The 14,720-nt window shown below is 35.7% G+C and overlaps 1 protein-coding gene across 2 annotated transcripts in view; it reads left to right on the top strand.

Annotated features, from left to right (window-relative positions):
- Positions 1–13,645, top strand: part of dync1i2a (dynein, cytoplasmic 1, intermediate chain 2a) — a 54,627-nt gene extending 40,982 nt beyond the window's left edge. The window contains exons 10-17 of one of the 2 annotated variants that reach the window (XM_058786921.1): positions 3,360–3,485; positions 6,616–6,762; positions 6,929–7,042; positions 7,404–7,537; positions 8,669–8,813; positions 8,900–9,040; positions 10,590–10,715; positions 11,839–13,645. In XM_058786921.1, coding sequence (XP_058642904.1) covers positions 3,360–3,485; positions 6,616–6,762; positions 6,929–7,042; positions 7,404–7,537; positions 8,669–8,813; positions 8,900–9,040; positions 10,590–10,715; positions 11,839–11,952 — 1,047 coding nt within the window. In that variant the 3' untranslated portion in view covers positions 11,953–13,645. The remainder of the gene's footprint in view (positions 1–3,359; positions 3,486–6,615; positions 6,763–6,928; positions 7,043–7,403; positions 7,538–8,668; positions 8,814–8,899; positions 9,041–10,589; positions 10,716–11,838) is intronic. The other variant, XM_058786922.1, reaches the window with a different exon arrangement.
- Positions 13,646–14,720: the final 1,075 nt, after the last annotated feature.

The following is a 14,720-nucleotide window of genomic DNA, read 5'->3' as shown; positions in this document are numbered from 1 at the left end:
CAAATACAGCCAAAAGTATTGCAAGCCTGTGCCCAGTGTTTTGCAATTGAAAACAACCTTATCAAGAACTGCAAAACGGATTGACTGCGTAAAACCAATATGTGTGTGTAGAAAAAAAAATCGTTGCAACTGTCTAAATGACTTCTTGCGTGCATAGAGCAAAATGTTGCCAAATAACCCGCTGTGTACGTCTGCGTCTTTGCGCTTGCAGTTTTGTACGATTCTCTCACTGATTTCAGATTTGCAAGCGCGTGTGGAAGGCGGGACCTTCTTCTTTCAGCCAATCAGATGAAGCTCTTGCTGACTCTCGATTTACTCTTATCTGATTGGTTCAATAAAAACTCCAGACGTGAGAACACATCTTTATTTTAATTTGACTCAGCGTCATTCTTATTGTGGGGATGGTATTTTTAATGCACACATATATATATTAAAAAGTAAATAAATACAATAAAATAAAATAATAAAACAAAAAGCATGATCCTTAGAAGCTGTGTACCATTAGGCTGACTACCATGTGCTTATATACTGATCTTCAAGCTAGAGTGAACATTATTGGATTGGTTCGACATTGCATTGAAATTTAATATTTTAGATAATCTGCCTACACCACTGAAATGATGTTAAACTTTACAATCAAAATGTTTAATAGCGATTTGTCTCCAGATTTGACTGTAATGCAAAAACTGACACTTCAAACATTTAATCAACATTTAAAAAATTACAACTACTTTGACAAAATATAGTCTTTAATAATGTCTAAATATATGCATCTAAATGAAAAACCAAATGCAAAATAACTATGTCTGAATCAAATATTCCCAGAAACCATGAAATACACAGTAATGTTGACATATGGTTATACATCCATCTAGTGGTTTCACATGGCATTACAGATGGTAAATGCATAATTTAGGGGTAAATATTTAGTACAGTACAGTAAAATCTCCTTTAAATACACGTTAAAGGAAAAACAAAAATCTGGCATCAACCCTGATCAGGAGACATGGTGAAATTATGCATAGTAGTGCAGATACTTTCAGTAGCATCAAGATTACAAACTAATATCATATGGTCTGCTGAAGAGAAGGATGATTAGGATAAATAGAGTGAATACACAGAAATGTCATTTCCTAATATTAGCTCGAAATTCAGAATGAACACATGGTAGTCAGTCTAATGGTAGCCTACACAGCTTATAAAGGATCATGCTTTTTTGTTTTATTATTTTATTTTATTGTATTATTAATTATTTATTGATTTTTTTTTATATGTATCTGCATTAAAAATACCATCCCCGAAATAAGAATGACGCTGAGTCAAATTAAAATAAAGATGTGTTCTCACGTCTGGAGTTTTTATTGAACCAATCAGATAAGAGTAAATCGAGAGTCAGCAAGAGCTTCATCTGATTGGCTGAAAGAAGAAGGTCCCGCCTTCCACACGCTTGCAAATCTGAAATCAGTGAGAGAATCGTGCCAAAACTGCAAGCGCAAAGACGCAGACGTACACAGCGGGTTATTTGGCGAACATTTTGCTCTATGCACGCAAGAAGTCATTTAGACAGTTGCAACGTTTTTTCTACACACATATTGGTTTTACGCGGTCAATCCGTTTTGCAGTTCTTGATAAGGTTGTTTTCAATTGCAAAACACTGGGCACAGGCTTGCAATACTTTTGGCTGTATTTGGGCGAAACAACAGCGCCAAAAGTGTAAGCGCAGAAAAATGAAAGTCAGAAGAATACAGATCATATTTATTTTGCCTTAGCATGAAGTTTCAGTTTCACAATACTTGATATACACTTACAAAAACAGTAAAGGCTGCAAATCTTTTTTCTTACGCTTGAAATGCAATTTGCACTTTTACAACTCTCTTCTTGAGAATGCAAAATTAATTTACGCTTGCTATCTTATGTACACTTTCACAAATCTTACCCTGCGCATGCAAATCTTTTTGACGTCATTTTACCTTCATACAAGTGCGCTTAAGCTTTAGGTCACAAACTGATGGCCGTACATTCTCCTTCAAGATTTGCTGATAGAGTGCAGAATTCATGGTTCCATCAATTATGGCAAGTCGTCCAGGTCCTAGACCATCACACTACCACCACCATGTTTGACTGTTGGTATGATGTTCTTTTTATGAAATGCTGTGTTGGTTTTATGCCAGATGTAACGGGACACACACCTTCCAAAAAGTTCAACTTTTGTCACATCAGTCCACAGAATATTTGCCCAAAAGTCTTGGGGATAATCAAGATATTTTGTGCCAAATGTGAGACGAGCCTTTGTGTTATTTTTGATCAGCAATGGCTTTTGCCTTGGAACTCTCCCATGGATGTCGTTTTAGCGCAGTCTCTTTCTTATTGTTGAATCATAAACACTGACCTTAATTGAGGCAAGTGAGGCCTGCAGTTCTTTAGATGTTGTTCTGGGTTCTTTTATTACCTCCCGGATGAGTCGTCGTGGCGCTCTTGGAGTAATTTCAGTAGGCCGGCCACTCCTGGGAAGGTTCACCACTGTTCCAAGTTTTCTCCATTTGTGGATAATGGCTCTGACCTTGGTTTGCTGGAGTCCCAAAGGCTTAGAAATGTCTTTATAACCCTTTCCAGACTGATACATTTCTTTAGATCGCTGCATGATGTGTTGCTCTTTAAACATGCTTCACTTTGTCAGACAGGTTCTGATTAAGTGATTTCTTGATTCAACAGGTCTGGCAGGAATCAGGTCTGGGTTTGGCTATTGAAATTTAACTCCGCTTTCTAAAATAATGTGGTTAATCACAGTTCTTTCATGATTTAACAGGAGGGGGCAATTAAATTTTCATGTAGGGCCAGGTAGGTTTGGACAGCTTTTTTCCCTTAATAAACGAAATCATCATTTAAAAACTGCATTTTGTATTTACTTGCATTATCTTTGTGTAATATTGAAATTTGTTTGATCTGAATCTTTTAAGTGTGACACAAAATGCAAGAAGGGGCAAAACCCTTTTCACGGCACTGTACATTTCAGTCTGAATATAGCACAGGAGTTGTCTATTACTTATTTGAGTCATATAGTTTGGGTTAAGAACAATGTAAGGGTAAATTATTTCTTCTTTTTAGGTACAACTGTTTTATTTAGCATTTAGTTTGCATTTTGAATTATTAATATTAAAAGATATATTTTGTCCCAGTGACAGTTTTTATAAAAGCTTTTTTCCATGCATGTTTGTAACAGGTAGTCCAAAGAATGATTGAATGAATGAATACATACAAGTGGATGCTTGTCGGCCAGAAAAAGCTGTAACCAGACATGCTGGAAGTCAAAAGTCTTTATGTAGTATAAAGTCTAGTTCTTGACCTATACACGTTTACAGTATCCAGAGTTGCTGGTTGCCTCTTATAACAACAATGAGGAAGCCCCGCATGAGCCTGATGGAGTGGCTTTAGTCTGGAACATGAAATATAAGAAGACCACACCGGAGTATGTCTTCCACTGTCAGGTAGGTATACACACACACACACACACACACCTGCCTTCAATCAGCAAAGACTGACTTCTCACTCATCCACGTACACACACCTCCTGAAAGCCATCCCACATAACATGATTGTCATATACAAACACCTACACACTGGCCTGAGATCTCACGGGTGGGCTGCAGCCGGATTTCCTTCCATCCTCTCTTCCTCCCTGTATCTTTCTGTCTCCCTCTCATTCCCCTGCACACTGTGATTTCACTCTACTGTAATTCAAACACACACATGTTCGTTTTTGTGAAAAGTGGGGACATCCCATAGGCGTAATGGTTTTTATAGTGTACTTACTGTATGTGCTATTGCCCTACACCAACCCTACACCTAAACCTACCCCTTACAGGAGACTGTGCATTTCAACTTACCCCAAAAAAACCTCACTCTGTATGATTTATAAGCGTTTTGAAAAGTGGGGACATGGGTCAATGTCCTGAAAAGTCACTTTCACCTTGTAATACCTATGTCATACCTTTGTCATTATACAAATCTATGTCCTGACTTTTCACAAAAACGCGCGCACACACACACACACACACTTGTGATACCTTAAAGGAATAGTTCATAAATTAATCATTTTCAAACCATGTTAAAATGTTTAATAACTGTGTTATTCCCATGTTACTACTTTATTTGCACAATTTTGTTCATAAAAGAGGAGAGATTTGTTTAAATTTCGCATTGCACATGCAGCAAAGCTAGTGTGATGCAAGAAAAAAAAACACTTATCAGTATTTTTAGGAATTTTGTTTAAATATATAATTAAATGGAAATTATAAGTTTTATATTATATAAATATATAAATTATATATTTACTGTGTGTAACTGTTTGACTACAGTTAATTTAAAATATAAATGGTCATCAGACTCAACCCCACAGATTTGAATCCTTATTGCCATTATGTTGCATTACAAGCAGCACAGAAGCAAATTGTAGCATTTCTTTTTGATGTTTGTGTATGTGATAGTGTTGCTGTATGTTCAGTGTTGACTGTGTGTTTGGCCTGAGGTGATCTGCTTGGGATGGCCTGAGTAGAACCACATGTGCCACCCTCAGCAACGGACACACACACACACACACACACACATACATACGTGTGGAAAAACTCCAGCAGTATTCACACACACTCAAAGAGGTGTGAAGTTGTTACTTGTTCCTTCTTTTTGCTGAGTGTGTTGGGGCTGGTTAACTCTTCTTTGAGAAAAGTGTGAGTTCAGCTTATTCAGTCAAAAACAAAATTAAGCATCAGCGTCATTTAGTTGTTGGTGTAAAAATTTAAACTCCCTTCATATTCAATTGGTGTTTTGAGGTGTCATGGTGGAATTTAAGGTCACATCAAACAGATACAAGCTACATTTATGCTTGATGCACCTCAAAGGCTTTTATAATGTAGCTTTTCTCGCAAACTATTTTTAAAAACAAGAAGGTACAGGACTTGCTGAGAAAATATCAGCTTAACCGCTGAGAAGCTGCAGTGAGAAGTAACTTGACAAACTTTACTTACCTCTCCCCCATTTATACATTAATTTTCAAATAGTATAAAATAGATGAGCTGAGCAAAAATCGTTTTAATAAAGCCATCAAAGATTTATATTCTGTAGAGTATATTATTTGGCCATTTTTTTGTGTTCAATACTTAAAGGGTTAATTCACCTAAAAATGAAAACTCTGTCATCATTTGCTCACCTTCACGTCATTCCATCCAAATCCATTAGACTTTAATTTAAAGTTCAAGTTTTTCAAGTTCAGGTTGCTTTATTGGCATGACATTTGTTTAATTTTTATTATTTTAATATTTTTTAATAAGTTTTATTATCATTTATTTAGTGTATTTGTAATGTATCTACAAACACAAATTAAGAGATTTTGAATATAAACTGACAGATTTCTGTTCCTCCATTGAAAGTCCATTCCACCATAACGTTCATACTTCAAAAAGTTCATTGTAAGAGATTGTAAAAGAAAGGTCTTTATGCTAAAGCTCAAATGAACTTGCTTGATGCACAAGAGTTTTGTTTTCGGATGTCACTTGAGCACGTTTGAGTTTCCGTAAGAACCAATTAGTTTCATCTTGTGTCATGCAAATACAGATGAGCCTCTGTTTACCATATTTGATGAGCTTTATGCATGTGAGTTTCTCAATCTTTATGTATAAATATAAAGTAATTGTATCTCTTCAGAAGACTTTTATGAATTTTTGAAGCATCAACACTTGAAATGAACTTTTAAAGAGCAAAAATCTCTCAGGCTTCTGATTAAAAATATCTTTGTTTGTGTTTTGCAGTTGAATGAAAATGAAAAGTTTAAAACAACATGGGGTGCATAATTGATGACAAAAATTTCATTTTTCTATCCCTTAGTAAAAAAGTAATATTTTAAATGTTTAAAATGCACTTATTTCATACTAAGTATAGTTAAAAATCTATTAACATATTTACTGACATGCCACTCAAGACTTACTGATTTAATAATTATAATTAAACTTTATTTGGTGTACTACTTGTGCACAATGCACATTTCTTATTAATAAGCCTAAAACGTGTATTAATGTCACTATTGATGATGATTATGATCTTTGAATAATATCAGTCAAGATATGCAAGATAATTAAAGTGTACCTGAAGTATACTTGCAATATTTCCACTTTAGCACAATCAAATATACTTCAGTATATCTTTAGCACTACTTCTGCACAATTAAAGTGCAAAGTAAAAAATTTGTTGTTCCAATTTAGCAGACTTTAAGTTTACCGGTTTAGTATGCTAAAAGTTCAATTGCAGGGTATTTTTATTAAGTACATAAATATGTAAATGTATTTGTAGAATACTTAGCATGAAATTAATGTATTTCAAATACATTTTAGCATTTATTTTTCACTAGGGTAGTCTATCCCTTTAAATACACAAACATTCTAAACAAGAACCAGCAGATGAGCTGCAATGGGCAATTTCAGTGAGTAGGCTAAAACATGGATTGTAACGTATGTGGTAGTTTCAATTTTAATTACACAGGTGAAGCTGCTAAACCTGACTTCCTGTGGATTTGCCCAGTTGGATTGAAGGAATGTGTAATTATCTCTGTCTCTCTCACTCCTCTAGTCTGCTGTCATGTCTGCAGCATTTGCAAAGTTTCATCCTAACCTGGTTGTCGGTGGCACTTACTCAGGACAGATCGTCCTCTGGGACAACAGAAGTAACAGACGCACTCCTGTCCAGAGGACGCCTCTCTCTGCTGCGGCCCACACGGTACGTGACGTTCACACACCATACTGGAAATTAGGCGAAGCAGTAGGTGCAGTCCAAGAACCTTGAGATATTATTATTATTATGGTGTCCTAAAACTAATTGCATATTTTCCCGATTTGTTTTATAATTTTTACCCTTAACCTTATATTGCTGTTTCTCTATGCAGCACCCAGTGTACTGTGTTAATGTGGTTGGCACGCAAAATGCTCATAACCTCATTAGCATCTCCACTGATGGAAAGATGTGCTCCTGGAGCCTGGACATGCTGTCTCAACCACAGGTACCCACAATGCCCTTCAAATATACCATCATAGTTTCAGAGTTTGAATATCACACTCAAAGAAAGCGATTTTCTTACTCAACCAGTAAAATAGTGAATGTTGTGTACAAATCTTGCTGACATGAATTCGTTGGCATCAGAAGCGCTATAAAAGGCCCACTGAGGAGCACAACCTCTTCCATGCTGCTCACCCTTGAGTTTCCAAAAACATTTGCCAAACCGCAGTGTCAGATGTTAATGATTGGTAAAGCGCTGGCTGAATTTAAATTGCGCATTTCTAATCTGCGGAAGAGGCTGTTGGCTGTGGTGTTATTGATGTGTGTGTGTGTGTGTGTGTGTGTGTGTGTGTGTGTGTCAACAGGACAGTATGGAGCTGGTGTTTAAGCAGTCTAAATCGGTTGCAGTCACCTCCATGTCCTTCCCTCTGGGTGACGTTAATAACTTTGTGGTTGGAAGTGAGGATGGATCAGTCTACACAGCCTGTCGTCATGGCAGGTAATACACACACAACACACTTACAATGTTATTGCAAAAATTGCAATAATTACTATATATTCATTAATTAAAATAGTAAAGCTGGATACTGTGTATGTAACACAATGAGTGTATTAGTACTAATACTAATACAAAAATCTTACCAGTTTTAATTTATGTATGATTGACACAATTCTTTACCTTATAAGCTATAGTTGTATAAATAGTGTTTATTATGTAATATAAAAATCTTTAAAATTATACTTAAGATATTTTACATATTTATAGAAAATGTATATACTTATCTTTTGTATTATTTTATTTAGTAATATATAGTAATTCTGTATATGTACACTACCATTCAATAGTTTGGGGTTAGTAAGATTTATTGTAAGACATAGTTTTGTTCCTTTAGGATTTATTAAATAGATCAAAAGTGACAGTAAAAACATTTTTAATGTTACTACTGAAAATTCTGTTTTGCCATCAAAGGAATAAATTACTTTTTAAAAGAAAACAGTTCTTTTAAATTCTAATAATATTTTGAAAAAATTACTGTTTTTTTTTTCTTTAAATAAATGCAGCCTTGGTGAGCATAAGAGACTTAATTTTGCAAACCCCAAACTTTTGAATACTAGTGTTGATGTTTGTTTAATGGTAAATAAATAGTTAACAAATATGTATAAGGGAATTAATATTGAATTTCTGTTAATAGTAAATTTATGGTGTCTACTGTGACCGTAGAGCTTTACTGAAGCAGAAGTCGTATTGGATTTCATTGTCTCTGTAAACTTTGGAATGTCCTGAAAGTTCCGACGCAAGAGTTCATATCAAAAATATGAAAAGCGGTTTGTTTTTATGAATGGGATATAGTCGATGTGTTTGTGTGTGCTGTAATGAGCTGAGAGAGCGAATGTTTCCTCTTCATTGATGATGCTGTGATTATCTGATCCTCTACACACACACTCAGCGTCTCTCACACGGCTGTTTACCTCTCACAGTAATGAGCTCACACACACTCAGCGGTGTGTGTTCGTTGATGTGAAGTGTTAACTGACTGATGGAAACATGCTGAGATGCTGATCATTAAACCTCTGCCATTCTCTCTCTCTGTGTGTGTGTGTGTGTGTGTGTGTGTGTGTGTGTGAGCAGTCGGGCAGGTATCAGTGAGATGTTTGAGGGGCATCATGGTCCAATCACAGGCATTCACTGTCACACAGCGGCAGGACCCGTAGATTTCTCTCATCTCTTCCTGACCGCCTCGTTTGATTGGACCGTTAAACTCTGGAGCACCAAGGTAGCACAGCATTCACAATCACTTATTACATAACACTGTCATTCATGTATCTCTCAGTTGACTGTGTGCTGCTCTCTCTGCTGTAGAATAACAAGCCACTGTACTCGTTTGAGGACAACTCAGATTATGTTTATGATGTCATGTGGTCTCCGGTTCATCCCACTCTCTTCGCCTGTGTGGACGGACTCGGACGCATCGACCTGTGGAACCTCAACAATGACACAGAGGTGAAACATTAAATATCATTGAATAAATGATGCACATATTCAGTGACATATTTATTAATAGCAATAATGGTTGGAACTCATAATCAAACTTTTATCCAGCACTTCTACACTGAGTGCCAGAATTATTTTTTTATTTGTATTTTTTTTCAGGGTTGAGCAATATAGTTAAAACAGTTACATAAAAAACATTTTTTTCAGCCTGTTGACAATATTCAGTGTATCTGGATATTTATGTATTTGCTCTGAAATCATCTTTTTTTCAGTCAATTTCTAAAACAAACAGTGTACCTTATTAGATTTAAAATGTTTGAAGTAAAACTCATTTGCACAAAACAATCAAATGCTGTGAGTTACTGCACTTTAGTGTTCAACAACCTTTCTGCCATGAATAGTGTTAAATTGAAAAGATGTATAGCATATACAGTACTATTCAAAATCAGTTCAAAAAGTGTTTATTTTCTTCCCCCCCAAAAATGTATATTTTATTTAGCTAAGATGCATTAAATTGATCAGTAAAAACATTTAGAATGTTCTAAAAGATTTCTATTCCAAATAAATGCTGTTCTTTTGAAGGTTTTATTCATGAAGGGATTTTGAAAAATTGTATCGTTTCCAAAAAAATATGAAGCAGCACAACTGTTTTTAACATTGATGATGATGATAATTATTTCTGAATGATTTTAGAATGACAGAAGGAATAAATTACACTTTAACATATATTCAAATAGAAACCTGTTATATTTAAAATAATTTTTAATAATTATATTCACAATATTACTATTTTATCAAATAAAGGCTTCATTGGTCAACATTTGAAAGGACTTCTTTGAAAGAATTCTGAGTCTGAGGGTGCAAAAAAAATCTAAATATTGAGAAAATCACCTTAAAAGTTGTCCAAATTAAGTTCTTAGCAATGCATATTACTAATCAAAAATTAAGTTTTGATATTTTTACGGTAGGTAATTTACAAAATATCTTCATGGTACATGATCTTTGTTTAATATCCTAATGATTTTTGGCATAAAAGAAAAACAGATAATTTTGACCCATACAATGTATTGTTGGCTACTGCTACAAATATACCCGAGCTACTTATGACTGGTTTTGTGCTCCTAGGTCACATTTACTGTATAGAGTAAGCTTACTGTATATAATTTACTACTTATTTTGCATGTTTTACTCATTGATAGTTTGAGTCCAAGTTCGCAACAAGGCATCACAGTGTGTTTGTTGATCTATGTTCTTGTAAGCTATTTCTGCTATACAAGAAAGCCAGTATATGAAAAACGTACAGTTTCTTGTGTTCAGCCTTGTCCTGTGTGTACTTCAACATGTTTGACAGCCAGTTACTTTCAAATATCAGCATGGAAGTTATGAATCCTTTTCTCCTATATGCTACACATCCTCTTTGTGACAAATAAAATATATAATGTGGATGTATCAGATACTGACTGAACATAGAGATCAGATTTCATCGCTTGCAACATCAGACACTCAGTCTTTATGGTCAGATGGAGAAAATAAATTGAACCTGTGTGTGTGTGTGCAGGTGCCCACTGCCAGCATGTCGGTGGACGGCAGTCCTGCTCTGAACAGACTGCGCTGGTCTCAGTCGGGCAGAGAGATTGCCGTGGGTGACTCAGAGGGACAGATCCACATTTACGACGTCGGCGAGGTGAGAGACTAGAGTTTACTTAAAGGGTTAGTTCACCCAAAAAGGGAAATTCTGTCATTAATTACTCACCCTCATGTTGTTCCAAACCCGTAAGATATTTTTATTAAATCTATTACATTTTTACTTTAACCCTCCCATAGACAGCAAGGATCCTTACACGATCAAGGTCCAGAAACGTAGCAAGGAGATCGTTAAAATAATCCATGTGACATCAGGGGTTAAATGGTAATTTTACGAAGCTACGAGATTACTTTTTGTGCGCAAAGAAAACACAAATAATGACTTTATTCAACAATTCGTCTCCTACGCGTCACCCCAGCACCATTCTGGAGAGTATCCACTGAACGTAAACGGCGTATGCTGTTCTGTGTCAGTTGCGCCACTCTGATACGTTGTTTACGCTTTGATCTGAACGTAAACAAGGTATCCGCGTACATACGTTGTTTATGTATGTGATACTCTCCAGAATGGCGCTATAGGGTGACGTGGAGAAGACCAATTGTTGAATAAAGTCATTATTTTGTTTTCTTTGTGCACAAAAAGTATTCTCGTAGCTTCACAAAATTGAAGTTGAGCCACTGATGTCACATGGACTATTTTACCGATCTCCTTGCTACGTTTCTCTTCATTGATCGTGTTAGGACCCTTGCTGTCTTTGGGAGGGTCAGAGAGCTCTCGGAATTCATCAAAAAATATCTTAATTTGTGTTCCGAAGATGAACGACCGGTTTGGAACCGGCATGAGGGTGACAGAATTAATGTCAGAACTATCCCTTTAAGACACATCACAGATCCGCTACACCGTAACACCTTTCTCCCTCGCTCCTGTTCTGTCACTGAGACAGTCATGTAAAAAGCCCACTCCGAGCCTCTAAAGATGATACACACACTACAATTATGTGTCTGTCAGAGAGGGGCCCTAACAGCACGGCCCTTCAGAAGCCACAGAGGGCCTCTGTCACTCAGCAGATAGAGTAGAGGAACGAGATGGATGATTGTTAGGCAGGGGTCAGTTCACTCTGACAATCTCAGAGTAGTTTGATCGTCTGCTGTGTGGCCACAACAGACTTTACACCTCTTTACAAAACGCTCTGTCTTATGTTTCTCTCTCTGTTCTACCATAGCAAATCGCAGTCCCGCGAAACGATGAATGGACCCGCTTTGTGCGGACGCTGGCGGAGATCCACGAGAACCGCGATGATGCCGAGGAACTGGCCGCTCAGCGCCTCGCCGCTTGATCGTCATCAAACCAGCAGATCTCAGAAAGCTGTTGTCACGTCTCTCTTTGGAAATGAAATGATTTCTGTGTGCAAACCTTTGATTCTACCTTTTGTTTGGAGTAAAAATACGAAACGTTGACTGTAGGTGCGATTCATAGAGCAAGGCCCACGACCAGAAGCCTTAACATTTGCATGCAAAAAACAAAACCATAATGAATGTTTCTGTTTCTATCCAGGTATCTCTGAGTGTGCTAAACTCTCAGCTTATTATGCACAGCCAAATATGAAATATTAAACCTTGAATCCCCAAAATAAAAAAAAAGGAAACAATAATTTTTGCATAAAGAAATGAAGCTGTTTTTTGTATTATTTGTATGACGGTTGAGCACATTTTGAAGTAAACCATAAGGTTTAAAGGAATAGATTTGCTGCCTCAAATTACACAGATTTAGTATAACACATTTTTTATTACAGGTTTTTAGTGTAATGCTGTAAAATAGAATTGGGGGTGAGGGAATGTGCTAGATGTCATAAATAGTAGAAAATATCATAAAATAGGCTTCATTTTCTTCCACCTGTAATTGTTTTCTTTTTTCTTTTGATTTTGGGTTGAAATATGTTTTTGAGAGGTTTCATCAGAATTACCCTAACATCGGTACTATTCTCAATACTAGCGAGCCGTCGTATCTTTTTGTTGCTTGATCACAGACCAAGAGAATTGTAGAGATCTACCTCTTTCAGATCTTGTCAGTGGGTCATATTCAGCATCAAGTATTGAGTTTGGTGAGTCTAGCTGTGGACCAAAGGCTGGAATAATTTGTGACTTTTTTTTCCTGTTAATGATCGATCTTGTTCCTCTTCACCTCAGCAGAGGCACAATCACATATTTGTGATGCATATCAATATAGAGGGTTAATTTTTAGACTATCTGAACTGTTTAAAGTGTCTGTTTTAGAGCTCAAGGTCTTCCTCTTCCAGTGTTCACACTTGTTTGAAACGCTAATGGTAACTCTTTTGAAGAACCTCTTTGAATGTCTTTGTATATCTGAATTCGTTTTCTAAGCCAAATCTCTTGTGATTTACCTCCAATCAGTTTGAAGTCATCCTGTAGTCTTTCCTGTTGTATTTTGCGAGGAGAAAGTAGGATTGCGAAGATTTCAAAACGTTGCTTCCAACGGTTTCCAACAGTATTCCTCATGTTTAATGGAATGTCCAATAAATTCTGCATTTGAAATGTAACAATGGAAATTTATTTCAATAAATGACAATTCAATAGTCAAATGCATTTAAACCAAATATCCTCTGTTGATGTGCTGTTGTTGTTGTTTTCAGATTATTATTTTTATTTCCTGTTAGATCCCATGTTTCCATAATCAGGCATAATCTTTAAAAAATACTTCAGCCTTTATACTTTCTTAATACTTTGGCCATTGTTTGAAAATTCCACAGATTTACTATCAACTTGGTTAGTAAATTAGTAATAGTAGATACATAGTAGAGAGTAGATTAGTAGTATATTGTACTACTTTTTATATTGTACTTTTTCTCTCTTTTTTTTTTTTAAGTATTAAAATATTGTATATCATTATTATTTGATGTGTCATGTTAAGCAGTAAAACCAGTGGTGGGATTCTACTTGCAAGATTGAAAAATTATGATAAAAAATGACATAATGACAACAGAAGCCATAAAAATATGTAGTAATGTTTGTGGAAGCTACAGTGTAATAAACCTTCAAGAGGAGGGAATAAACAAGTTGTGGAAATACACTACTGTTTAGAAGTTATTAATTAATATTTTTATTCACCAAGGACAGAGTAAGTGATAAATGATTTTTGAGCAGCAAATATGGACAATATTAAGATGATTTCTGAAGGATCATGTTACTGGAGTAATGATGCTGAAAATTGAGCTTTGCATCACAAGAAAAAATTACAATTGTTTTAAATTGGAATATTTCACAATATTACTGTATTTCTGGTCAAATAAATGCAGGACTGATGAGCATAGACTGCATTAACCTGCACTGTAAAAAAAAAAAAAAAAAAAATTGAGCCAACTTAAAGTTTTAAGGCAACCAGCTTCAGCAGATTTTTGAGTTTGCTCAACTTATTTTTGTGGGAGATTCTAAATTTTTGTTGTATAAACTTAAAACGACAAGACAAAAATCTGCTGAAACTGGTTGCTTTAAAATTTTAAGTTGGCTCAACTTTTTTTTTTTTTTTACAGTGTGTGGAAGGACTGATACTGAGGCAGAACATCTGTAACATACAATATACAGGTGCATCTCAATAAATAAGAATGTCGTGAAAAAAGTTTTTCTTGTAAATTATTTCAAAAAGTGAAACTTTCATATATTTTAGGTTCATTACATGTAAAGTAAAACATTTCAAAAGTTTTTTTGGTTTTAATTTTGATGATTAGAGCTTACAGCTCATGAAAGTCAAAAATCAGTATCTCAAAATATTAGAATATTTACATTTGAGTTTGAATAAATGACCATCCATACAGTATAAATTCTGGGTATCTCTTGTTCTTTGAAACCACAATAATGGAGAAGACTGCTGACTTGGCAGTGATCCAGAAGACGAACATTGACACCCTCCACAAAGAGGGTAAGTCACAGAGGGTCATTACTGAAAGGTGTGGCTGTTTACAGAGTGCTGTATCAAAGCATATTAAATGCAAAGTTGACTGGAAGGAAGAATTTAGGTAGGAAAAGGTGCACAAGCAACAGGGATGACCGCAAGCTTGAGAATACTGTCAAGCAAAGCTGATTCAAACAC

The sequence above is a fragment of the Onychostoma macrolepis genome, chromosome 09 (assembly GCF_012432095.1).
Source record: "Onychostoma macrolepis isolate SWU-2019 chromosome 09, ASM1243209v1, whole genome shotgun sequence".
NCBI classification, from domain to species: Eukaryota; Metazoa; Chordata; class Actinopteri; order Cypriniformes; family Cyprinidae; genus Onychostoma; species Onychostoma macrolepis.
This window is presented reverse-complemented; position numbering and strand designations above follow the sequence as displayed.